We start from the raw sequence: 25699 nt of genomic DNA on the forward strand, positions 1-25699 counted from the left end.
TTTATTTTTTGGCACCATCAAATCCACTTTTTTAGCTGATTTCTCTTTGAGAAATAAATGGAAATAGCTGTGATAGTTAGTATTAAAAATACCGTATTGATTATATTATAATAATTGAAATCATAAGGTAAAAGATCGAATGATGTATTTGGATATATTTCAAATACCTCTAGGGAATTAAATCCAACTGAAAGTAATTTACTTTTTGATTCATATGTTTCATGTGGGAATGAAAATATTTTTTTGCTGTTGAATTTCGTTGAAAATTTAATTCTTTCTGATAGAATGGATTGGTAGAAAGGTAGATTACTGTTATGGATCAAGTTTTTCTTTTTACTTTTGTTAGGTCTTAATGTAGAGAATAATCTCTCTGGGATGCATTCAAATACGTTGCTTTTCTCACTCCCAAAGAGTATTATTTTGGAAGCTAATGATTCTGATGTTTTACTTAATAATGAGTAATCAATTGGTAGTTCATAGTTGTACAAGAATGTGGTTTCTTGGACATGAACATGCTTTTCAGAGTATATTTTTGACTCTTTTACATTTTTTTTGCTGGAAACCAGGAATATAAATTTGTCTAGCATATTAATACCCGTAGAAGTTTCATCTTTAATGAATTGAAATAATTCAAGAATTAAAATAACCGGTACTTTGTAATTTGAATGAAATGACGTAATCAAAATGATATTTTGAAAAATTTCAAGTGTAAATGGAGGTTCAAACATTTTAGGCAAAAAAGATGAATATATTAAATTTCCATTAATTTGATTAAACAAGAGAACTTTCTTTTTACTCGTAATAACGCCTAGCAAATACGGATAGTCAAATCTATTAATAATATTATATTTTTCATCAACAATTACTGGAAAACTTTTGCAATAGCTGCACTCAGGTGTAGAATAAACTGAAATTGCTTCGTCAAGATCAAATACATATTGCCAATGCACTTCTGAATCATACCCAGAGATCATTTTATAACATTTAATTATGTTAGATTCATTTGTAAAATAAAAATAAGATTGATCTTTGATATTTACAGTTTTGTTGTCTAAGCCCAAAAATTTTGTTTTATTATGTTTGTCTAACAATATTAGCAGTGGGTTAATATTTTGCTTATTTGAGGTAAAGGGAGGGGTAGAAACTATCAATTTTGATGACTCAATATAACTTTCAATTGAAATAGTTTTCCCAGAAAGAATTTCTATTCTTAAAATACTGGATTGATCAACAATAACCAATTCAGGCAATATCTTTCTCAAAACAAATAGCTTTTTTTTATATAGCTTAAGATGATCCTTTTGTCTTAAACTATCATTTCTCCAAATTATCTGGTGGTTATCAATATTATAGGCAAAAACTGAAAAATACTTATTTATCGTAAACATAATAGTCCCGAATATCATCATATTTAAATTAGTTTTTGAATAGTTCGAGTAATTGTATAAATGTGCTCCGTTAATAAAACTTGAATTTTCGTAATTAATAGTATTACCTAAATTATAAGTGTGATTTCCTCGATTAAGATAAAACAAAATATTATTTTTATAATAGTCAGGGTCTGCACTAGTTGAAATTACGCCTTCATATATGCCATTTATTTTTGGACTAAAGCATTTTAAGGTTGTCCCATCACAATTTAACGAAATTGAGACTAAAAGTGAGTCATCCCACTGTAATAATAAGCCCATATTAGTAGAATATATTAAGTTTACGATTGGGCCATGCACCATTTTATTGTTTTTATTGAAATATTCAATCTTTAAATTGTATCTAAAAATTTTGTTGTCTCTAATGGAGGTAAAATAATTGAAGATAGTTGTAATACTTAAAATATTTGTAAGATCATTGTAACTTATTATTACTATAAACCTAGAGTCATTTTCTTCGTCTTGAATAATCATTGCATTAGAACTTTGAACATTATCATTAATTGAGGAAAATGATTCAAGTATATAACTTGGATTAGATTCAAATATATGGAAAATTTGATATCCTTTATTATATTTTTTCTTTGTTAATGTGATACCCATTTCAGAATTTTTGACCTGTCTTAGAGTTAATTCCTCCAAAATTGAACTGCAAATATTATTAAATGAAGACATATTAACTTTTGAATAAAAGTAATTTTTATTATTCTCGTCAATATTATAAGTAAATAGTCCGATACTTTCGTTAATTGTGAACAATAAATTCATTATTCGACTTTTACCATTTAATGTTATTATCCCAGAGTTATAAAGAATTTTTTTTTCAGGGTCTATTTTTATTTCGCGTCTAGGGTACTCATTAAGATTCTTATCGAGTGGGATAAAATCATAAATTTCGATTTCATTTTTCAATTCATTATAAACAATAGTTAATTGTTTGTTCATTTCATCAGTGTGGAAAAATAGGAAGATTTTGTGGGTACTTAATGAAAATCGTTCAAGTATACGACCATTTGACTCGTCAATAACGAAGTAGTGATTGCCTATTGTTAGGAGAAGTTTACCAGGCAAATAGAATAATTTTCTTGTAAACTTTGAAATTGAGACATCCAATTCCAAGTCCCAATTTAGATTAATTTTTCCAAGGTTGTTAACCTTTATTTTTCTTAATACTGCTCTGCTATTAAATTGTTTTACAAGAATAATAAATGATTCGTTCCCAATTTTGATAAAATCGATAAGCTGATCTTGAGGAGAGTATTCTTGAATATTTCCTAGAATATCGGAGTTTTTCGTAGATATCACTCTTCCATTTTCAAAAAAAAACAGATTATTTTCCGAATGGTCAATAACTGAATAAATTGAGTCAATTCCAACTTTACTAATTCTCTTTGTCGAATTTATCCTTTCAAAAAAATTGCAAAATAAAGTAGCTATTAAAAGAAAGGTAATTCGAAGACAAAACATTTGGTTACGAGTTAAAACTAAAATTTGTGATAAAAACAAAATATTATTTCCAAAATATGAATATTCTAAAATTTAGATACATCTATCGTGATAAATTAATTTATACAGTTTTTGGTAACCTTTTGGGGGGCAGCGGGATTAAACTAGTCAAACTGGCAAACCACATCATCCCACTTATTCAATTGTTTGCTACAGATAGCTTTTTGTTTTAAAGGTTTTTCATCTATGAAGTTCATATTTTCATTATTATACTCAAATTCCTTACATTTATTAATTCTCTCAATATCTTGTGCCTTAAACTTGATCATATTTTCATCGGTAGATTCTTGAATTGCAAATTCAGAGGAACTTTGTGGAGGAGGAATAAAATATGGTATTTTCCCAACAATCCAATCATTAAGTATAATCTTTGCAGTTGTAATTAAGTCTATTTCTCCTCCACGTAAAACCTTCCCTAATCTTTTACCTACAAGAGTTAAAAATTCATCGGAATTTTTCCAATTATCTGTACTTTTTAGATTATATTTTTCTTTTATATGCCTTTCTTTAACAATATTTAATAATTGTTTTATATAAATGCATGGGTCAGAAAGCTTTTCAGGTCTGACCGCTCCTCTCAGTACCACATTATAACTTGATGCATTTTCTGGTGGAACAATACCAGGGCAATCAATTAGATATATTCTGTGAGTCAAGTGAATATACTGCCAGATCTTTGTTTCTCCTGCAATGGGAGCAACACTACAAACTTTACTCCCTCTTAAAGTATTGATTATGCTAGATTTTCCTACGTTTGGATAGCCAATAAAGCCAACACTAACATGTTTTTTATCACTTAATAAGGATGCATATTGCCTCAAAACATGAAATAAAGTTCTTTTTCCAAATGAATTTGTAATACTTGAATGAAATGCAATAGTTGGTCTAATAGATCCATAAAAAGAAATCCACTTAGTAGCCACCCATTTAGGAATTAAATCAACCTTATTTAATACAAACAAAATATGCTTGTTTTGATATTCTTTAGATATATATTCCTCTAAATATTTACACCTTGTACCTTCAGGATCCCTTGAATCCAAAACATGAATAATTATATCAGAACTATCAATAACCTTGTATAGTTCTTGCCAGATTCTCCTTGAAGTTCCTTTTCTTAACACTGAATCGTCATTTAATAGGTCGAAACCTTCAAATTCACCTTTTCTTTCTGTTTTTTCAAGGTAAAAATCATTAGTTTCAAAACTATTGGGCTGCTCTTGGCTATAATTGTTATGAGTTTGTTCTATATTACTAGCTAATTCACTCAAGTTATCAAATTGAAAGATAATTTTAGGTTTTTTTCTTCTTTCATGCCCTTGGCCAAAAGTACGATTATAAGGCTCTACATTTAATAAGTTAATTTTCTCACGAGTAAATTTCTCTGGACGAGAATTATTGTTCAAAAGAGAAGTTGGAAGTTTAGATCTTTTTAAAACGACAGAAAATGGATCTGATGATGCATTGGAGATTTCCTCGCGAAATGTTTCTAATTTATTTTGAGTGATTACTCTTGTATTTCCAAACCATTTTCTATCTGGCTCGATTCTGACCATAGTTCCTGAAGGCCGATCATTATTTGATAATTTTCCCCTTTCATTGTACATATTTAGCCTATTTATTGTATTTTTAGTTCTGTAAAAACCATTTTTCTTGTTTTCTCCTAACTTTCTATCTGGATTGGTGGACGCTGAGCTTTTTGAAATTGAAACTGTATTTTTTGATTTTTTAAGAGAGCGTATGGATTTTACACGCTCAATACCTGAACTTAGCCTTTTAGTTTTTTTTGTCATTTTATAGTTAACTTAATATTTCTACTATTGAATCGCTGAATCTTTTTGTCAAACATGACCGCTGTCGATTAATTATTAAAATATTTGGAAAAGGCGCCTATACATTCAAAAGTGAATTACAATATGAACATTCATGACATTATAAAAGGGAGTAATACATATTCTTTCAAAAATAATCTAACTAATTGAGACAAATTTACTGAAATAGTGTTATTCATTTGAATCTTCAATAATTACCATTCCTTCGATCACATCAGTATCAATAATATGTATGATTGTATCCCAATCTAGATCATTATTTCCATTTTTCGAATTACTAGTTGAGTTAATAAATCCTTTTTTCATGTTTGAATTTTGAGTTTTGTGTTTTACTATTAAACTAAAGCTCTCGTTATCGCTGCATTCATCCAATTCTGATGAGCTAGTTTTCCTGATACTTGAATTCTTTTTTACTGAATTTTTTAGTCCTATTGAAATATTTGATTTGATCTTGCTTTTGTTATTTTCAACTTCGGTGTTGATTTCTTTAGAATAATTCGTTTTTGATTGCTCATTACCCATATGCCTTGAATAAATTTCGAGAAGAGCTAATAAAATAACAAAGCGTTGCAGAGCGCATGCAAAAAAAAAAAAAAAAAAAAATACACAATTATAAATATATATATCTACGTACAAGAACGCACTTACATATTTTTATTAAAAATCAATAAATTAATATTTTAATAATTTATTTTTTAAAGTATTAATATCATCTGTGTAAATCATCCATTAGAATTTCTTTAAAACTAGGGTTGCTTGTGCCACCTTTTCTTCTTACTTCATTTTCAAAAATAGAGAAATCTTCTGAAACATTGGGAATCGACATATTTGATGAATCAATTCCCTCACAAATGAAACAACAACTTATTCTGTTTGATTTCATCCTTTTTAACAAAATTGAGCTATCGTCGCTTTGTATGTCTCGCTTTGATTGATCACAATCAAATCCAGCTTCAGGGTCAATGATAAGGTCTCCAAACTCAAAGTCAAGAAATTTGGATATATCAAAGTTACTAGTTGTAAATGGTGGCCTTGTCATAGTAGGTAAAAACCATCTCCACGAAAACTTCGAGCCAAAAACCTGAATAAATAAGGAATATGCACTTTTTTTTTTACTATATAAGTATTCTTGTTTTAAATGTTCAATTCCAGTTGTATTATTGATGATACAAACGACTTGATCAACAAACATTGCTATACAGAAAATTCCAAATATCAAGCCCTCAATAATCACACTAAAACCGAGTATAAACGATATTGGAGTGATGGTGCAGTCATAGTAGGGCGTTTCATTGGCTTTTTGGTTAAAATTTAATAATTCAGTTGTAGAGCTTAAAAGCTGAAAATCTAAATAAGAGTCATTAATATCGCTTGGATTTGGTAAAGGATATGAGATGCATTTATAAAAACGAAGGCAAATAAGTATTAGCGAATAAGCACAAAAAAGGAACACATAAGCCAAAAATAGCAAAAAATGTTTTTGATTATTTATTCCAACACAATTATTAATCCAGGGACAGTGGTGGTCCATTTTAAATATGCACCTTTTGCAAACCGAACAATGGTGCGTCCTTGGAGGTTTTAGATTATTACATTTCGCGCATGAGCGAATAGAAACAGTTTGAGTCTGAAGTTCAATAGGTAATAAAATCTCGCCTTTATCACCATTGTTTGGCATCACTCCGGGATCAGTTGTGGTACATGATAGATGACAAAATGAACAAATTATATATATAGAGTTACAAAGTATTAAATTAAATATAAATAAAATCCGTTCTCCTGAATCAAGAAATTTCTTTATGAAAAAGAAATTTAATATCAAAGCTGAATATAATAGTAGGAGTTCTGTAAGAATCATGCACAATATCCCGCAAATATCGTAAACAAACCAATTTGGTCTTGAGAAAATGTTCATCATTCCATTATAATTGTTTCCATATAAATCTAAAAGTTATTTCAGAACCTTTAAGGATCGAAATTAACTAACTTGAACAATTTACTTGCATTCAAGTATAGCTTGACCGCCTTAAAGAACAACATAAAACATCGTCACGTTCGCCGCCATCATTGTCCAACAACACATCTGAAGAAGAATACAAATAGAAACAAAGAGAATATTAAAAATTCATTTGAATAACAAAAAGAATTATTAAAATACCTAAGGCGATTAAGTTAATATTCTATTTCAAATAAAGATCCAAGTACGGAAGTTTGTGCTTGAATGCATCGCAAACTCTAGCAGATCAAAGTTCAGAATGCAAGTTTATAACAACAAATCCGTAAATTATTAATAGTAGAATATATACGAAACTCCCAAGTGGCTCAAAAACTGCCTATGCTTAACCGATAAGATTGAATTCTGAGGGCATTTAAGCGTAAAAACAGTCAAAAGTTACCTTTTTTTTTATCCTTGGAGTTAAAGTAGGGTATCAGTAGCTTAAAATATGTCAAACACAAGTTACTTATGAGCTGCCATATTCAATGGTCTTGCTACAGTTCCCTCTCTAAATCCATTCTTAAAGCGTCTAGCCATGGTCTTGAGATGCCTCATTCTACCAGTTCCAGTTGTTCTACGTCTCTTCGCCTTTTGACCCCAGTTGTATGACCTCATTTTCGCTGATGGATAACCACATGAAGCACATCGTTTCTTTTGAACCATATAGGATCTTTGGCCGCAACGTCGGCATAGGAAATGAGTCTTGCCATGGTGCTTACCACGACTACCTGTACCTTTTCCTGCCTTACCCATGTTTCTTGAACTACTCTAACTTAGTGTATTACACAGTCTTACTCTTAAGAATGAGGAAGTTTTGTACAGATGTTACTTTTATTCGATTTAGTAATTCGGCAGAGAAAACTGTCTTATTAATTTAAGGCCCACGTCTATGATGAAGACAAATAATGGTAACGTAATATACATTAAATCGCGCTTTTAACTTATTTTTAGTTTACATTCATCTGAATAATAAGACAGGACAAAATGGGCGTGTCAATTGCTATCAATTTAATCAATTACTTAGAAAAAAATCGTACACGTCTTCTAAGCGGGGAAAAAGCTGTTAAAAAAATTAAAAAATTATTAGGACTTAGACTACCTAAACTTGAATAATACGCGTAAGTCTCTGCAATCTATTTAGCAATAAGTCACCTTTTTGAACGAGCTCGTTATATTGATTTATTTTTTTGTCATTTCTACTACAGATTATTACTTGCTTAACTTTGTCAATTGTACATGAGAGTTTTGAAGAAGATATGAAAGTTACAATATCTTTTTCTAGAAACTCTTGAGTAATTCCAAAAGATTCTGCCATACTCAAAATAGAAACGGATTCGTATGGCTCAAGATACTGTATGTATGCCTTAGACCTGACTATTCTCAAATAATACTTGTGGTGGCGATTAAAATAATAGTCCTTCTGTAGTATATAAGTGATGTTGACTAACCTTTCGAAGAATTGGCTATACCTTCCGTAGTAGAAACTCTCGATGAATTCAAGTAAAAACTTGTTATCTGGTTGTAGCGCAATTTTTAATATATCAGGACTAGTTAGTAGCTTTGACTTAATGGTTCTCCTGTCTATGGAAATTATCGACGAAACTATTGTATAAAATATTAGACGATCGAATGAAATTAGTTCAGCTGCTGTGAATGTAGTTAGCGAATCCAGAAATAGTTCTGAAGCGGCAGAGAAATTTCTAGTTATAAGATAATATATTGCCTTATAGACTTTAAATCTATTTTTCCTTTCCCAGTCACTAGTAGTTTTGAAAAGGTCCTCTGCTCTCTTAATGTACTTGCTAATTAGATTCAGATCATTCCAAAAAAAACCTGTTCTAATTCCAAGAAAAAGCAGTTCTAACTTGAATCCGCCTATTGTTTTCTCAATAGCGACTTCTAATTCTTGTAAACTCTTTTCTTTTGAACCAATTCTAGAATAAAATACTAATTTTTTATAGTGGCAGTTTCTTACTTCTACATCACCGTAGTTTTCTCTTGCATCTTTGATTTTTTCATTAATCTCATTTAATTCACTATTATTATCTTCTATTAATACATCCAAAAACTTTTCGTCATTATCTAGAATCTTAATATCTTTACTGAGAATTTTGAATAGTGGGGCCATACTATTTTTTTTAATATATGAAAGAATTTCATTTTTCATTGATTCCTTCTCACCAAATTTACAATATTTTGAATCCAGCTGGCAAATTTTTTCTGAAAGCTTTAGATCTGGGACTGATTGTAGCAACTCCTCGGGGTTCATAGATAAGTCCAACACTTCTTTTAACTTGTTTCCAATACCCATATCGATTCTTCAAATTAACGACATACAAATTCCAGTGTATGATCTAATACTGAGTTTTTTTCTTTTATAAAACTTATGAGTAATAAACCAATCCTACCCCTCAGAATTAATCATTTGGCGGCATGCAGAAGCGGCTATTTTTTTAAATTTTTTTTATTTTACTAATTTCACCTTGAAAATTACAACACATTTACTTTGATAAATATAGGGCAATTTGATTGTTTGTTCCAAATACAGCAGATGATCGATTATTGCCATTTGTTGAATTTCGTATCTTTTTATTGTTAGCTTGACAAATAATGATATACTTCGTATTTATTAATCAGATTGGTAAATTATTTGACTTATATATATCTTATTAAGGAATTTAAAAATTTGATTATTCTTAGATCCCCATCCCAAATTATTTGATGATACACATCTTTTGAGAATGAACAAAACGATTTCTTCTGACAACCTTAAGGATGCAGTTAGAAAGTGGCATGCAAAGAGAAAAAAAGACTCAAATAACCAAGCAAATAGTGAAAACACGGGATCAGAACCTGAAGGTATATTTGGTACAAAGAAGCATGATGTTAGACACATTTCTGCATGGAGCCACAATAATTTTGTTGAATCAAACCAATTATCTCACTTCACAAATGAGCAAAAAAGACCAAGACCGACTGTAATAGAGAACAACATTAAATATATATTTGATGGGCCTTTGTCTTTTGATACTATAATGGCATTGAAAAGGAAAAAATCAAATGTGATTTTTAGCAATAATGAAAAAATCCTCAATAACCCCAATATTGAACAAAATGATTCTAAAAGCGCAATAAATCAATGCTACACACATCAAACAAATAACTCTCAGGTAATGGACAATTTTAAAGATGAAATTAATATTATATACTCAAAGTCTATAAGCGCTGTTCAAAATTTTTTCAAGATCAGTTCAATGTCTGAGGTAATAAATTTACTAGAATACATTTTAAACTTTTTATCATTCAGCACTCAAGAGTTGATCAGTAGATATAATAAAAAAGCTTATTTTGACAGGCATGAGAAGTCACTAGGCATTTGCATTAATTTTATTTTAAACAAATCTAATCTAACGGATGAACAGTTTGACGAAACATCACTGGAATACCTTGCCAAATATCCTAAAGTTTTTGAATCACTTAAGACGTTGACCAAAATCAATGGGTTAAATGATACGGTACCCAGCGAAATAAGTAATCATATTCAAAAGTTAAACTCGCAGATTGACAAGATTTACAATTTGCTATTAAATAGGTAAATTAAAATAATTTTCGTGCTCAATTAGCTTGTAATCTCACTTAACACCCTTTAAAATATTTGATAATGATTGTATTGAACAGATTATAGTTACAGCTTGTTTTGCCTTGCATACGACTATTAGGTAATATATTAATTCTGTATATGAAAAAACTATTCTACACCTTTCAAAGTCTGAGCGTAGGATTCTCTGAGGAGATCGAATTGTTTTTTTGAGCAAAACTTTTAATTCAAGGGGAAGGAAGCTGTTGTGAACCAATTCTGTCATTTCAAATTTGACAATTCCACATAGTTTAAATACGTAGCTCCAGATTGAAGACCTTATGGGATTAGTTGTGGGAACCTTATAAATATCACAAATTGTTGTAATGTTCTTATTGCAGTTATATAAAAGAATGTCTAATTCGTCCTTAATACACTTTGAGCATTCTCCTGAGTAAATCGATAAAATAGACCATGCAGTTTCAGAATAGAATTCATATTCTAGCATTTGAATTGAAAAACTATTAAGCATGCTCATGAAGTGTGCATTTTTATTTGTAAGGCATCCATTCTTCAATTCTTTTTTGTTTTTTCTAAACTCAAAGGTCTTTTCATTGTCTTTAAAACTAAATTTTTTGTTGGATTCCAGCTTATTTAGAACTAAATTAGGGCTTTCTATCCCAATAAAGTTGCTTATATGTTTGAATCTTCCGGATAAAGAATTAAACTGCAATTTTGGTTTAGAATTCATCACAGAGGAAAGAAGAACTCGATCAGCCTTATGCTTGTCAGAGTTTGATCTGAATAGAGGAATTTCGTCTTTGCTAATACCTAAAATATCGCCTTGGGGCGGAAAGTGATTAAGCAGATCCTTTATTCTAATCAAAGTTGAAACCTCTCCTTCATATTTTTGTTTTGAATGATACTCACTCTCAAGATTTTTTTCATTATCATTAAAATTCTTAGTGTTGATTTGAGTGTATTCTTGCAGATATTCATTGGATCTAATTTGACTATCTGAAAATAAGGGCGTTCTATCTGAATTAGAGTAGTCTTTCCCCTCGTTAATTTGTTTCCTTTTTAACTTTACACTAATTGAGCTATCTAATATCCACTTTAAATCTATAAAGGAATTTATTTGAGAAAATAATCTAAGGTTGTAAATCTTGTTTAAACTGAAAATTGGAAGCTTTAAAAAACTTAATTTTGGCATTGACATATTTTTGTTTGTATTTGAAGTTGAATGATTGTTTTTTATACGATGGGTATAATTTTTTTCTTCCTTTTCTACATCTATATATTCTGATAAAATTTCTTTATAGTATGATGTTGTTAAGCTATCGGGATTTGAATTTTCATGAAAGAAATTCGATGAGATTACCTTTCGATATTCAAAGCAATCTTTCATAGTGGCTGGGTTTGGTTTGTAGCATGTATTCCCATCGCAATTCGGTCCTTCCAATGGATCTGGGCCAAGCTCCCAATGATCCATAGATGTTATTCCAAATGAACATGACAATTGCGATATTGATTGTATTGTTGTAACAATACATAAAATATGGCATAGTTCTGTTATTGTCCAAACTTGAGTATCTGAAACTTCTCCTATCAAATGGTTCATAAGTTCATTAGAAATGTAGGCAGGTTCAAATGTAATACATTTTAGAAATTCAAAAAGCGCAAAGAATTTAACTGGTAGAGAATCTGAAGGATTTTCCAACCATTCAATTGGACCATTGTTAAATATATACATTTGCATTTCTAATTTGATCATGTAATCGTTGTCGTATAAAGATGAACATAAAATCCCAATAAAGTGACGGTAGTGTAGTGGTAAAGCACCAAAGTTTTGATCTTCCATATTTATTTTGTAAGATTTGAGTAGCGCTTTTGCATATTCTGGAAGTATGTAAACAATTCTAAATACAGACGGAATTCTCCCATAAAATGTATTGAAAACATCTTTCCAAAAAGTTTCGTTCTCATCTAAATAAAACTTGTTAGGAAAAAACCCAGGGGTACCAGGAACTAAATACTCTGGAGAAATGAATCTTCCACAAGGAAGACAATGTTGATTATTTTCGCTATTTTCTGATGTAAATATTTTGATTGCTTCTCTAATTGAAATGCTACTTCCTCCCAGGGTGATGTTGAATAATAAATCCGGGTGTATATCTTTGATTTTCGTATAAAATAATGTGCTACTATACTCTGTTAATAACTTCTTTGGGTCCTCGTCTCTTCTTGAACCAATTGACCACGTTTCATTCAAACTGTTGATAATTGATTGCCAACTATTGGAAATAGACTCTCGAATATCTGAGTAGGGATTTAGGCAAGTTGATAAGCGAAGAAGAATGCATAAAGATTGTTCAAATTTCCAGTAACTTGTTTCTCCATTTAACAATATTTGTTTCTGTATTACGTTGACTCTATTTTCTATGTATCTTCCAATACTATTTGATTTTAGTCTTCCCCAGTTTGGAATATCCAAAAAAATACTAACAAATTCCTTATAGTTAACTAAAAGAAGAGATATTGGAAAACCATTATCCATAGTTTGACACTAGTTTTTGTAGATAACATATTCAATAATTATACGCTTACGAATAAATAGATAGTAGCTTACCGCCAATAAGGCAAATTTTTTTGGTACTTAAAAACTGTTAAAACAATATTCATTAAAAGCCTAAACACTTATAATGAAACTATTAAAGATTCAACAGTAAAATCTAGAATCTAATGTATTACTATGAATATTAGTACAATGAAAATTATGGAATGAGCCAATACCTCCAGTTCCATTTATATTTTTATTAGCTTCTGCATTACTCATTAAAATATTTCCCAGTCCTGATTCAACTTGGGAGTTACATAGTGTATTGCCAGATACCAGGTTTTGATGATTTTGCCTTCCTAATTGTCTCTGAAGGAGCTGCTCATTGCATTTATCAACAATAAAGGATAAAACTACGGATGGTAGGGTCTCTAATCCATTCATGGACCCATCGGAAGCAAATTTTGCACTAACTGGCAGTGTTGTCAGGCCACTAAATGATGATGGAAAGTATGAAATTGTAATGTAAGAAAGATTTTGCGAAATTTCTGCGCATGGATGAATATTCCTGTTTTCTCTAAATGAAATAGACTGTTGTTGTTCACGCCATTGATCTGTTTTAAACGGATAGCCTACTGAAAATCCTGTAACTTGTGCCGAGCTGTTTGCATTAGAAATTCCGGTATTAAAAGCTCTGTAATGCTCGTTTGTATTGGATATATATTGATTATCGCACTTTAACTGTGTGCTGTTTTGGATATAACCACCATTAAAAGTATCAATTTTTGGATTGTCTGAACATAGAGAAATAGATGAATCATCTTTTAACTGGTTATTAAAATGGTTAACACTGTGCTCGGAATTAGTATTATTTACATTTTTACCTGAAATAATTTTTGACAAGTTTCTCCTTCTTGACCATCTCTGTCTATCTGCAACTCTACAGGGCTCACATGATCTCATATGGGGTGTTGCATCACGCTTGTGACATCTCCAGCAAAGTTTTGGGTCGTCTCTACGTCTCCTTACCATGTTATTTTCTTTATTAATTGATTTAAATTTGTCTGAATTTACCTTTTCTGTCAGATTATTCTCCAAATACGAAAACAAATTAAGGTTTTGGCTGGACTCCACATATTGATTTTCAGTTTTAAATTGGTTTTGATCTTTTAATAAACAGTCTATTATTATTGATTTTGGAGTTTCTTCTTGAGAAAATGAGATAGACTCTGAAATCTTTTTATGATTTGTATTACCTCTGTGTATTTCCAGAAATTTTGGATTGCATTCAGAAGCGTTCACTTCTTCTGAAATATTGTTCGTACTGAAGCTACATTTGGAATTACTATGATTGTAATTTACATTTCCGTTTACGTTTACGTTAACATTTACATTTAACTTATTACTGGTATTTTGAATACTTGTATTCAAGATTTTAGGAGAGTTGCTTAAATTGCTTGATGTCTCGTTCCAATTGCAAGCCTCTTCATCAAAAGATAAGATCATATCAGAGTTGATATATATTTCAGGAATTTGTATCCCTTCCATATGACTGTCTTTATGAGACCTTATTAATAACTTTCAATTAGTAAATATATATCAAAGTTCAAGTACATAGGATATCTAAACTCGTATTAAATCAAAACAGCTTAAATCTTCAGAAGTTCGGTTGCTTACATTTAGCATCTCTAATTATTTTGAAATATTCTGAATTTTCAAAAAAGGAATTTTTTCTCGTAAAAATTTCCCTCGTAAAAAAATTGGCTCCAAAAATTGTCCCTCGCAACTATATTGAACTGTTCTAAAAAAAAACACATGGAAGATTACTTGAATTTAAAAAAGCAATATACTTGAGGTAAACTTCTCTAATTTATCAAGATGATGCAGAGTGAAGGTAGGTTTAACTCATCTTGGTCATTCTGTCCAAGCTAATTATCTTTAGACTGTAGTGATACTACCTTTACTACAACAAATAATCCCTACTTAAGACTCTTAAATGCGTATATTGAAAAGACAACTGTTTACCCCAAATCCAGATGGTGTTTTTTATTCATTTTGATTTCAATTTTTGCATTTAGAGTATATCATTGTCAAGGTATGTTACATTGTCATTAAAGTAGAATAATAACGTTTCGATTTATTATAAAATATATTTAACTTATTCTATATTTATTTGGTATATTTTCTTAAATGCACTAATTATAGGTTTTTTTATAGTTACATATGGCCTTTCAATTTATTTATTAAATTTATTCATTGGGTTTTTGTCTCCGCAAATTGATCCAGAAGAAGAAGGTATGGTTCTTCCCATGCATGACACTCAAGAGTTCAGACCATTTGAAAGGAGGCTTCCAGAATTTAAATTTTGGATATCTGCAACAAAAGCGACTATTGCTTCAATATTTCTAACATTCTTTGAAGTGTTTGACCTGCCTGTTTTCTGGCCGATACTTCTAATTTACTTTATTTTTTTGTTCATTTTGACAATGAGACAGCAAATTCAGGTAAGTGTATAAAATTATTATTGCATTTTAAAATAGTGACTAATATCCTTAGCATATGATAAAATACCGTTATGTTCCTTTTTCATGGGGGAAGCAAACGTATGGAGATATTACAAAGGGAAAACCAACAATAAATAAGAAAACAAGCCTGGGGGGAATAGGCTTGACTTTGATAGGCGATAAGTAACATTTCAATTAATACTATTTTTACTTGTTTTTTTTTCAAATTTTCAACAAGTTTACTTAAGGAGAATATGCGCCAATTGTAAATTTTATAGTCATTAGAACAATAAACTTCTAGATGAATAGATCTATAAGATTTTTCATAAATAATATTTATTTGAATTATTATTTTATTTAATGGTCAGGTCAATATTATTTGCTCTTCCTCCTATTCCTGTTGGGCTACATGGGGAATTAGCTTCTGGACCAGTGATTCAAAGTAGTGTTGCAGAGTTTGCTTTTAAAAAAAAGATAGAACCGGTTGGTGAAGCATTTTTTTACAGGTATGAAGTGAAATACTCAAATAAAATTAACTTTTTAAAAGAAAAAATTAAAATTGAGAGTTCGATTCCTATCAATAATATCTATTCTCAAGAAGAGTGTAAAAAAAAATCTAAGAAGATATCTGGAAATAAGTCAGGAAACAAACTTGCCAAGGGCGTTTTATCGTTGGCACGCCTGAAAGAGCTAGTTGAAGAAAAGGAAACTCTCTATGAAAAATTAGGGTTGGATGAAAATGTATGTGTTAAGGAAATTAAACAGGCATACAGAAGACTAGTGCTTTCACACCATCCTGATAAAAATAAGGAAAATAGTTCAGACGCAAGGTCCGAAGAATTTCTTAAAATTCAGGAAGCATATGAAATTTTGAGCGATAAGAATCTGAGGCACGCATACGATTCTGCATTGCCATTTGACGATTCTATACCAAGTGTTTACGTTAGCGAAAATAATGATTTTTACGAATTTAAAGACTTTTTTTCACCTATTTTTCGCAGAAATTCACGATGGTCAATAGTAAAACCAGTCCCTGAAATAGGAAACATTGATGACAATATTGAAGTTATTGAAAGCTTTTATGAATTTTGGAGAGGATTCCAATCGAATAGAGACTTTAGTATCCATGAAGAGCATGAGCTGAACCATGCGGAATGTAGAGAAGAAAAAAGGTGGATGGAACGACAAAATTTTAAAATTCGCTCAAAATATATTAGAAATGAAATTTCTAGAATTAACAGGCTTGTCGATCTCGCATATAAAAATGATCCAAGGATTAAACAACACTTTGAAAATCTTAACAAGAGAAAAGAAGAGGAAAAGCGTAAGAAACTAGAACAGAAGAAAATTGAGGAAGAGAAAAAGCGTCTAATGGATGAACAACAGAAAAAAAAAGCAATTGAGCTAAAATCAGCGATTAAATCATTGCGAGTTTCAATAAGGAACAAAATGAAAAATATTTCTGATGTAAATATTTTTTTTGATAAATTTCAAAAGGAAGATTTTTCAGTATGTTTAAAAACTATTGAGGATTTTGATTGGATTCATATTTTTTTAAAAAATATGCATTTAACTGAAGCAGCCCAAATCAATTCCATTGAAAAAATTAATTTAAAGCTATGGGAAGAATGGCTCCTTAAATTAGATCGCTTTCAACTTGAGCAATTAGACAATTTTTTGAATAAATGGATTGAAGTGTTTGGCGAGAATTGCAGTGATGATTATTTGAAAAAATTATACTTGATTTTTACTATTAAAATCCTTAACATAAACAATTTTGATGCAAACAAGTCTTTGCAACCTACGAAAAAAATCAATGAAAGCAATATGTCTAATCTTTCGAACGATTACGTAACTGTAAATACCGAAAATTTATCTTCTGATTGGACAGTTTCAGAAATGAGTCTGCTCGCAAAAGCTCTCCAAAAATATCCCGGTGGTTACAAAAATAGATGGGATATGATTTCCGAATACCTTAAAAATACGAAAACAAAGGAGCAGATATTAACAAAAGTTAAAGAGCTATCCGAGTCTGAGAAATTGGCGAAGCTTTCCAATGAAGTCAAAGAAGATTCAGCCTTTGACACATTTATTCAGTCTAACAAAGGCGTTTTAAAAAAATTTGACAATATTCCCGATGTTAGAGATTATTCAGGTACTTCAATAATAAACAATAGCGCAAAAAATGATGCTACACAGCAGAAGAAAGAAATTGATCTTTGGACTAGAGACCAGCAATGTTCATTAGAGAGAGCATTGAAACAATATCCTTCTTCTTTACCTTCAAATGAAAGGTGGGAGTTAATCTCTTCTTGTATTCCAGGAAAAGATTCATCGCAATGTCTTGCTAGATACAAATTAATAAGAGAACGGTTATTAAAGAAACAAAAGTAATATTTGTAAAAATTTAAAAGCAAATACCTCATCGTTAATTCTTATTGTCTGTAAATAATAAGATTGGAGATGGTTTTGATGTTGGCAATGGAGACAAGAAGCTATTATATATCTTTCTTGTTGGAGTAGAACTATTGGCTTTAGCTTTAGTAGATTTATCATCAACTGATTCAATTAAAATACTAGGAATTGAAGATTTTCTGTGTTTGCTTATTGCGTTTTTCTTAACACCGCTTTCTGAATTTGATACGCTGGAAAGGAGCCTTCCAGGCAATGAGTTCCTTACTCTTTTGTTTGTAATTCTGAATTGTAGCGAGGAAATGTAGTCTTCGAATCTGCTTCTAGCAAATTCTATATTTGAGTGAAAAGAATATCCAACAGATCTAAATAATCGCGAATTAGAGTTTTTTGTTTCTGCAGCCTTAGCCAATGTATTTGTATTGCTGCCTATCAAAATATTCGAATTTTGTAATTGGCTATTGTTATGTATTCCACGGTAGTGCTCACTTTGATAGTTTCTTGCGATGTCTGCCGCTTGAATAAAGGTATCTGCCAGTAGTGAAGGGCTGCAAATCTTATGTGAGGAATTATAACAGTTATTATGTTGATATAATTTTTTGCTAGTATTAGGTGAATTCATGCTTAAACCAAAAAACGATAGCTTAGAGTCATGAAATAATATATCAGTATCTTTCATTTCGCTTGAATGCGTTTCACTTTGAGATACAAATTTTTTATTTTTAATCTCACTAGGATCGTCTTCTCCTTGTTTAACAGTAACCAAGCCACCACTCAAATAGTTTTCTCTTTCCCTGTTATACCTTTCGAAAACGCTAAGCATCAAATTACTGTTAAATTCAGCGAAATCCTCTTTTTTGTTGGCAAACTTTCCAAAATCAATTTCAATGTAGAGCGATTTTTTAAAATAAATATATGCACCATAAAAAGTAATTATTACAATTGAAATAGAAAGGAGTGATGTAATGATTCCAAACTCCTTCTCAAAATATTTCCATAAATAGTGCAAGCAAAAACATGATAAAATCGAAAGAAGTGGAGTTAAAAAAATCATATTTACATATTAGTATTTTGCATCACTCAATTTATGGTGAAGTATTCTTGTATTCTTCTACAAAATTTCAGAAATTGAGAGTATTTTAAATTTAAAACGCGAATTTTCTGAAATGTATTGTTCCATCTCATAATTTAACCCTATCATTAGGCGCAAGACATGAAAAAATAAATCGAGAAAAAAAATTTAGTATTTGTACACAAGTTTTTACCTATTTAATTAATTTGAAATATTACACGAAATAACAGTAATATCATCAACAGACGTATTATTTGTCGAATTTAACCAAAAGCCTTGACATTTTTTTACTGCTGAATCAAGCTCTTTTTGTATGCAGAGCTTGTTATAATCTATTCTTGCCTCATCTGAAAATTTAAGGAACCCGTCTGTCGCCAGAATAACTTTCATTGAACTCCCTTTTTCTATTTTCATTTCCCATATCTCAGGCTTATTTGAAATCCCAACTACTCTTCCATCAGAGTCTCCTAGACTTCTTGTAATAGAGAAAAGTTGTGGCTTTTTTTCTTCAATACGATTTAAAGAAAATCTGTTATTTTCATTTATAGTGGCTCCATTACCTATTATTCTCTCTTTCTCAACAATATTGCTTAAATCGTGCCTTGGGGTTGAATAAATCGTGTCACCTGTATTTGAATCTACAATAATTCCCCCTGAGCTCCCTAACTGTACCATAATTAACCTTTCGAAGCCAATTATTGCAAAAGTAACGCTTGTGCCAGAAGTTCCGAAAGAACCTTCTCTTTCTAAATAGCCTTGAATTCCCTCGAATATTTTCAAAATCGAAATAATAATTCTTTTTTGGTTAAGTTCTTCTAGTGAACCTAAATAATGATTATAAGTGATATCTGAAATTTGGCTATTTTCCTCAAATTTGAAAGGCCCACCCAAAAAGATACTTTGTATTCCCTTAATGATCTTTTGCCTTACAATTGCAGCAACTTTATGTCCATAACGCCCGTGCCCATCAAAAACTCCAATAATTAAGGTATTATTAGCTAGCTTTACAATGCAAAAATCGTCTTGATTCACCATACTTTTATTTATTCTTTTGCCCTTAACACACGCAAAGCTAATTCCCATTTCTGTAAGATTATTCTTGGCCAATTCTTCGCACGGCCTCCAAATGCATTTCTTTCTAGAGAACACTTCATTATCGTCATTTGAGTAGTCTCCACAAACATAAAGTTTGAATGAATCTTCATCTAGTTCTTTATTAGCGTGTTTATTATTTCTAGCTTTAACTTTCAAGGGTGGAAGAGACTCTCTACCTTGTAGTGAAATACCGGAAAATTTAATCATTTCTTTGTGAAATAATTCTAATTTTAATTTTAACATTTGGTTTTCTCCCTCTTTACATATAATTATTTCCTTCAATTCAGATATTTGTTTTTTTAATTCCCTGTTTTCTTCGTATATGCTTTTTTCGTTGCAAATTGCAGATTCTCCTATTTGTTTTGCTGAGTTTATTTCTTTGGAAATAGTTCCAAAGGAAAGTCCGAGATTTGAATTTCCATTTCTCTTTTCAATGCTTAAAAGTGAGTTAAGTTTTTGCCTTGAAAGCTCTTCTAGTGATCTTTCAGTGCTTAATTCAAGCCTTGAGCTTCGAATTTCCTTTAAATTTATATTCCCTCTTACAGGGCTAGGAGATCTGGAAATTCTCCCTGCTCTTCTATGGATAAAGCTTGCAAAATTAGTTATTTGAGATCCTGAACTGGAGTTTAATCTATTCCATCCGCTTATTGTTGCAGACTGTTTGCTTGGACCAATTATGTAGCTTGGAGATGGAGCAGAATTTTTTGTAGACAAAGTCGATAGGTGGCCTCCTGATAATGCTAGCTTTCCTTTACAGGAAATATTCTGATTTGAAGAATTGTACATATGCACTATTCAATTATTTGAGTAACTTAAAATAACATATTTCCCTTTTATAGTTGTCCTCATTGACTGAAATGACTTTTCACACAAGACAAAACGTTGGCCAGGCTAGTTATTAGACTAAAGAGGGGGGAGCTAAATTTAAACAATTAATAGATTTAAATATGATTAAATATTCTAAATTAATTATGATTAGTGCCATTCATATTACATTTGAATCTCCGAAAGCTATGCCATATTTCTTTATTACTTCTCCTAAAAACCTTAATGAATAAGAAAATTTGACAAACTCCTCTATTGTTACCTTCAATCTAAAATCCATGAGTAGTAGCGCGTCTACCTCCAATCTAGATAATTCAGTCTCTGAAACACCTCCAACGTGTGCGTAATGAGTATTTGGTAAAAACTTGTCGTCGTACAGCTTAACTGAAATGACTAAAGTTGCCAGCATAAGGCGATGCGCGCTTTTCGTGTCGAAAATATATGATGGATTATTGTCAATAATTCTTTTAATATAAATGAACATTAACACAAATAAAGATGGGCTACATAAGAAGTACTCAGAAAGCCTTGCAAAATAATCTTTAATAGAAATGGGAGGGTTAATCTCTGAGTCAAACAAAGTACAAAATTCGCTATTGGCTTTTCTTGTAGGCAAGCACTGCAAAATAAGCATAATATCACTCATTGCCCTACCAAAGGAATATCTGTCCATTAAAACTGAATCATGGATATTAATTGCTTTATTTTCAGAAGTATAGTTTTTGGGGAAAAGGTGTAATACATCCAAGAGATTAGATTCTTCGTTAACTTCTTTATCTTCAAAAACTTTATAATTTTCAACTATTTCGCTCAACCTTATCCTTTTTAGAATAGTGTAAGCATTATATTTAGCATCTATAATTCTTAGTAAAAAGTTTAAATCTCCAATTATTAAATCATCCAAAACACTGCATTTAGACTTTTTAAAACCATTCTCATCATTAACAATTATCCTTCTGCGCATTAATTGATTGGGATATAAATTGGCTTCACCGGGAAAATGCAGGTAGTTTTTTATTTCAGGGACTGATTCTCCTAGAATTTTACTATTGGGGTTAGTACTAACTTCAGAGTCGCCTTTCATATTTCCGATAAATATTATTCATTCAATTAAAAAATATTTCTCGAATAAATAGCTTAGATCATATCCACAAAAATCTCAGCTAATCTAATCATTCCAATTAATCAGCAAGCTTTGATTAAATGTTAGAAAAATTAAGACTGCTCGCGCGAAAATTCGGCATATAAAAATCTAGCGTACTTGTTTTAGAAAAAAGAAATTAGCAGTTCATACAACAATTTTTACTGCCTTAAGTTCCCCCCTATGCATTTTTGTTAGATCTCAGCTTAATTTAACATTAGTATCAAATAGCTAAATTCCACATAGTAGCATTGAACACCTTTGCGGCGATATTATCGAAATTAAATTGTTGATTATTTAACTTTTAATCGTGGTAATTAATTAATAAAATCCCTATGTGGAAGATGGGTGCATTTTTTTTTTTTTTTTTGCGAATGTGGAAATAAATATTTTCTCAATTTTCAATAAACTAACTTTAATATAAACTAAGCTCAAATCCATGGTTAAATTTGGTGCATACATTATAGAGAACAATGATAATGGACCACAATTAATAAGAAGAGAAAAGTCTGGGCCATTGATTGTCTTAAAGGTTGGAACATCAACTTTAACAAATAGCAGGACAGGCAAACTTTCGGTTTCAAATATCGGTGCGTTGGTGGAAACAGTATGTGATTTAATGGATAAGGGATGCAGAGTTGTATTAGTGTCTTCCGGAGCTGTTGGAGCTGGATTGCTTCACATGAATATCAGAGAAAAACCAAATAAGCTTCACCTGAAACATGCAATAGCTGCTATTGGCCAGCCACTACTAATGAGAGTTTATGAAGACTTTTTTTCTATGAGAGGCGCTAAGGTTGCTCAATTACTAATGACTAGATCAGACTTTGTCAACAAAGATAGATTTATTGACTTTAAGAACACACTATTGGATTTGATACATTGGAACGTTGTCCCAATAATAAATGAAAATGACTCTGTAACAACTATTGATCTTCATTTCGGCGATAATGATACACTAGCAGCTTACTGTGCAATTGCAATATCAGCAGATTGGTTAATATTGGCTACTGATGTTGATGCGCTTTTTACAAAAAATCCTCGACTTCATAGAGATGCTGTTCCAATACTAAAAGTAAACAATATTGATTCAATTATTCATATGGAAAATGACGTTTCAGATGAAAATTGTGGCACTAATTTTGGAACTGGAGGCATGAGAACTAAGATTTTTGCTGCGAGGATTGCGGCTGCAGCCGGAATTTCAACATTTTTAGTGAATGGGTCGCACCCCAACAGACTATTGCAACTAGTAGACTCAATAGATTTTAAACTGAATAAGGCTCATAATAACAATGCAATAAGTTCGTATTATAGTTCTACTAGTGAAGCCAATGATTTAGAAAATGTTAGTCTGTGTGAAAGCTTGGATATGAATTCTAGTAGCATGGAAAGCCTTGCTGATACAAAAACATGTTTCGAGCATTCCTACTCCTCTATAGTTGGTAACTTTATCGAGGAAACCCCAGAATCAACACAAGTAGATAATGGCATAATTACATGTGCTTTGGAAGAACTATATCAAGGAGAATACATTGGTACTATTTTTGCTAGGCAGGCTCTAACTCAATCTATGAAAAATCATAAAAGGTGGATAATGAGCCTACCTATTTCTGGGAAAATATTTCTTGATAAAGGAGCTATCAAATCTGTTACTGCCGACTCAAAATCCCTTTTTTCTGTGGGAATTGTCAACGTGAAGGGTAAATTTGAAACAGGAGATGTTGTTTCCATTATTTGCGACGGAGACAATGATGAAAGAGAAATTGCAAGATGTGTTTCCAATTTTAATTCTGAACTACTTAAGAAAATAATGGGTAAAAAGTCTTGTGAATTAAATGAGTTGTTAGGATTAAATTCTCAAGGAATTGTTTCCGATAGGGCAAATATAATAAAACTATAACCAATTTAATAAAACTTTCCAGTTGCTATAAGCATTATTTAGGTGCGTATAGGGGTGTGTGTATGTGTGCTGAAATAAATTTATAATTGTATCATTTAAAAGCTAAAAAATGGACTTTTTAAATTTTCCAAAATTCTTGTTTGGAAACATATATGAAAGTATATATGAATGTTGTGTAGTGAATGAGCGTAAACAAGAAAAAAAAGTTCAGCAGCAAAAAAAGCTAAAATTTAATAACTTAAATATATTATTTTACAATCAAAAAGACTTTCATGCAAACAAATATTCTTTAAGAGGATGCATGACTTCCAGAAACAACTATAATTTTCAAAAAAGTGAAGAGTTTTTTACGTATAGAAAACCATACAATGAATCAAAGCTAGCTGCTTTTGAATATACAATTCCTATTGAAAAAACCCACAGACAGCCCGTTGAAGATTATAATTCAAATTGTTGGTTAAGTCAGAAAAAAAAATCTGGATTCAAAATTAATATAATTCCATCTAGTAAAACGCAAATAACTCCTTCTATTAATGTCCAAAAGGTAGTAAAGAATGAAAATGAATCTGAAAAAAAAAACTCTAAAAGTCAAATTAATGGAGCGAAATACATCATTCCCATGCTTGATCTCAATTTTACTGAAAAAAGAAATAGCGAGTTAATGACATATAGAGAACATTTTTCTGCATCGAATAATAAACAGATTTCACCGATTCTAAGTAACTTTAAAGATAAAACACTTGAAGGTGGTAGAAAGTTGCAAAATGAATGGATCAATGTAAATATGCTTCTTTTATCTGCATACCATGATCGTACTATACAAAGCACTAAAGCAAAAATCGAGATGTTAACATTTTATGCAATTGAAATTTGTTTTAAAAAAATAGATTCCAAGCTCCACATAATCGAAGAAGGCAGTTTTGGAAGGGTTTACAAGGGTAGGTATAATAACTGTGATGTCGCAGTTAAGGTACCAAATCTGGATACAATGAAATCAGACCCATTTGGAGTTACTGAAAGAATCTTAAGAGAATGGAAACTACTAGCAAAAATTAACCATCCTAATATTATTGGTTTCAAAGGTGGTATAATATTGCCTAACAAGCATATTTGGTTAATAACAGAATTTATACAAGGCTGCGACCTACATTCACTAAAGTATAAGTTTAAGTATGAGATTCCAAAAGAAAAGGCCATAAAAATGATTAAGCAACTAATTAAAGCCTTAGACTTCCTACACACACCAACAAGGGAAAAGGGAATAATCATCCACAGGGATATTAAACCAGAAAATATTATTATTGATAATAATAATTGGAATATTTATTTGTGCGATTTTGGAGATGCAGAAGAATTTGGCTCAGGAAACAAAAGGAGACTATCAGGTGCAACATGGCTTTATTCTCCAATAGAATTATTAAATGCAGATCCAATAGGAAATCATATATCAATACAAAGCGTTTCTCAATATAACGAGAAGTGGGATATTTGGTCGCTGGGATGTGTAATACAGGAATTTTTTGGAAATTCAAATCCTTTTGAGTATATTGTAGATTTTGCAGATAATTCTAACCAGATTTACTCAAAACTAGTGAAAGCTGTGAGAGAAAATAAGTACATCCCCAATATACCCACAAATATCCACCCTCGAATCAGAAAGGTGATAGAGATGTGTCTTCAGCCAGATCCTCGTCTTAGACCTAGCGCAAAAGTTATATTAAAAATAATAGATAACGTTTTTTAAATTTTTTTTTTTTCATTAGCTATTTACAATTATGAAACCCTTGCGTTTATATTTTAATTTGAAATAGATTTGTTGGCGGCTTAGATCAAAGTACCGTAATGCGCA

General features: G+C 30.9%; 16 protein-coding genes across 16 annotated transcripts; 5 read left to right on the forward strand and 11 right to left on the reverse strand.

Moving 5' to 3' along the window:
* Positions 1-17: 17 nt before the first annotated feature.
* Positions 18-2897, reverse strand: cgd2_2160 (signal peptide plus transmembrane domain or GPI anchor; the record flags this gene model as incomplete). The annotated part of the gene is made up of 1 exon (XM_626421.1): positions 18-2897. One exon carries the CDS (start codon positions 2895-2897, stop codon positions 18-20), a length of 2880 nt encoding a protein of 959 aa, XP_626421.1.
* A 143-nt stretch (positions 2898-3040) lies between these two features.
* On the reverse strand, positions 3041-4729 carry cgd2_2170 (Ynr053p-like, Yjeq GTpase; the record flags this gene model as incomplete). Its single annotated transcript, XM_626422.1, has 1 exon — positions 3041-4729. One exon carries the CDS (start codon positions 4727-4729, stop codon positions 3041-3043), a length of 1689 nt encoding a protein of 562 aa, XP_626422.1.
* Positions 4730-4939: 210 nt separating this feature from the next.
* On the reverse strand, positions 4940-5290 carry cgd2_2180 (hypothetical protein; the record flags this gene model as incomplete). The annotated part of the gene is made up of 1 exon (XM_626423.1): positions 4940-5290. One exon carries the CDS (start codon positions 5288-5290, stop codon positions 4940-4942), a length of 351 nt encoding a protein of 116 aa, XP_626423.1.
* A 187-nt stretch (positions 5291-5477) lies between these two features.
* cgd2_2190 (DHHC family palmitoyl transferase fused to a KOW domain, signal peptide) lies at positions 5478-6719 on the reverse strand (the record flags this gene model as incomplete). Its single annotated transcript, XM_626424.1, has 1 exon — positions 5478-6719. A coding segment is annotated over one exon (1242 nt), but the record flags the coding sequence as incomplete, so codon positions are not given.
* Positions 6720-7226: 507 nt separating this feature from the next.
* On the reverse strand, positions 7227-7532 carry cgd2_2200 (60S ribosomal protein L37; the record flags this gene model as incomplete). The annotated part of the gene is made up of 1 exon (XM_626425.1): positions 7227-7532. A coding segment is annotated over one exon (306 nt), but the record flags the coding sequence as incomplete, so codon positions are not given.
* A 331-nt stretch (positions 7533-7863) lies between these two features.
* On the reverse strand, positions 7864-9075 carry cgd2_2210 (proteasome regulatory subunit Rpn7/26S proteasome subunit 6, PINT domain containing protein; the record flags this gene model as incomplete). The annotated part of the gene is made up of 1 exon (XM_626426.1): positions 7864-9075. One exon carries the CDS (start codon positions 9073-9075, stop codon positions 7864-7866), a length of 1212 nt encoding a protein of 403 aa, XP_626426.1.
* A 430-nt stretch (positions 9076-9505) lies between these two features.
* cgd2_2220 (hypothetical protein) lies at positions 9506-10360 on the forward strand (the record flags this gene model as incomplete). The annotated part of the gene is made up of 1 exon (XM_626427.1): positions 9506-10360. One exon carries the CDS (start codon positions 9506-9508, stop codon positions 10358-10360), a length of 855 nt encoding a protein of 284 aa, XP_626427.1.
* Positions 10361-10396: 36 nt separating this feature from the next.
* cgd2_2230 (conserved hypothetical protein) lies at positions 10397-12898 on the reverse strand (the record flags this gene model as incomplete). Its single annotated transcript, XM_626428.1, has 1 exon — positions 10397-12898. The coding sequence occupies one exon, from the start codon at positions 12896-12898 to the stop codon at positions 10397-10399; it is 2502 nt and encodes an 833-aa protein (XP_626428.1).
* Positions 12899-13060: 162 nt separating this feature from the next.
* Positions 13061-14446, reverse strand: cgd2_2240 (hypothetical protein; the record flags this gene model as incomplete). The annotated part of the gene is made up of 1 exon (XM_626429.1): positions 13061-14446. The coding sequence occupies one exon, from the start codon at positions 14444-14446 to the stop codon at positions 13061-13063; it is 1386 nt and encodes a 461-aa protein (XP_626429.1).
* Positions 14447-15018: 572 nt separating this feature from the next.
* On the forward strand, positions 15019-15565 carry cgd2_2250 (putative integral membrane protein; the record flags this gene model as incomplete). The annotated part of the gene is made up of 2 exons (XM_001388182.1): positions 15019-15402; positions 15455-15565. Coding segments are annotated over 2 exons (495 nt in total), but the record flags the coding sequence as incomplete, so codon positions are not given.
* Positions 15566-15762: 197 nt separating this feature from the next.
* On the forward strand, positions 15763-17796 carry cgd2_2260 (zuotin related factor-1 like protein with a DNAJ domain at the N-terminus and 2 SANT domains; the record flags this gene model as incomplete). The annotated part of the gene is made up of 1 exon (XM_626430.1): positions 15763-17796. The coding sequence occupies one exon, from the start codon at positions 15763-15765 to the stop codon at positions 17794-17796; it is 2034 nt and encodes a 677-aa protein (XP_626430.1).
* A 34-nt stretch (positions 17797-17830) lies between these two features.
* Positions 17831-18868, reverse strand: cgd2_2270 (hypothetical protein, signal peptide; the record flags this gene model as incomplete). Its single annotated transcript, XM_626431.1, has 1 exon — positions 17831-18868. The coding sequence occupies one exon, from the start codon at positions 18866-18868 to the stop codon at positions 17831-17833; it is 1038 nt and encodes a 345-aa protein (XP_626431.1).
* A 219-nt stretch (positions 18869-19087) lies between these two features.
* cgd2_2280 (pp2c; protein phosphatase 2C) lies at positions 19088-20767 on the reverse strand (the record flags this gene model as incomplete). The annotated part of the gene is made up of 1 exon (XM_626432.1): positions 19088-20767. One exon carries the CDS (start codon positions 20765-20767, stop codon positions 19088-19090), a length of 1680 nt encoding a protein of 559 aa, XP_626432.1.
* Positions 20768-20966: 199 nt separating this feature from the next.
* On the reverse strand, positions 20967-21890 carry cgd2_2290 (cyclin 6 pcl7; the record flags this gene model as incomplete). The annotated part of the gene is made up of 1 exon (XM_626433.1): positions 20967-21890. One exon carries the CDS (start codon positions 21888-21890, stop codon positions 20967-20969), a length of 924 nt encoding a protein of 307 aa, XP_626433.1.
* A 496-nt stretch (positions 21891-22386) lies between these two features.
* Positions 22387-23850, forward strand: cgd2_2300 (glutamate 5-kinase, ProB like, PUA domain at the C-terminus; the record flags this gene model as incomplete). The annotated part of the gene is made up of 1 exon (XM_626434.1): positions 22387-23850. The coding sequence occupies one exon, from the start codon at positions 22387-22389 to the stop codon at positions 23848-23850; it is 1464 nt and encodes a 487-aa protein (XP_626434.1).
* Positions 23851-23959: 109 nt separating this feature from the next.
* cgd2_2310 (Ser/Thr protein kinase) lies at positions 23960-25594 on the forward strand (the record flags this gene model as incomplete). The annotated part of the gene is made up of 1 exon (XM_626435.1): positions 23960-25594. The coding sequence occupies one exon, from the start codon at positions 23960-23962 to the stop codon at positions 25592-25594; it is 1635 nt and encodes a 544-aa protein (XP_626435.1).
* Positions 25595-25699: the final 105 nt, after the last annotated feature.

The sequence above is a fragment of the Cryptosporidium parvum genome, chromosome 2 (assembly GCF_000165345.1).
Source record: "Cryptosporidium parvum Iowa II chromosome 2, whole genome shotgun sequence".
NCBI lineage: Eukaryota > Apicomplexa > Conoidasida > Eucoccidiorida > Cryptosporidiidae > Cryptosporidium > Cryptosporidium parvum.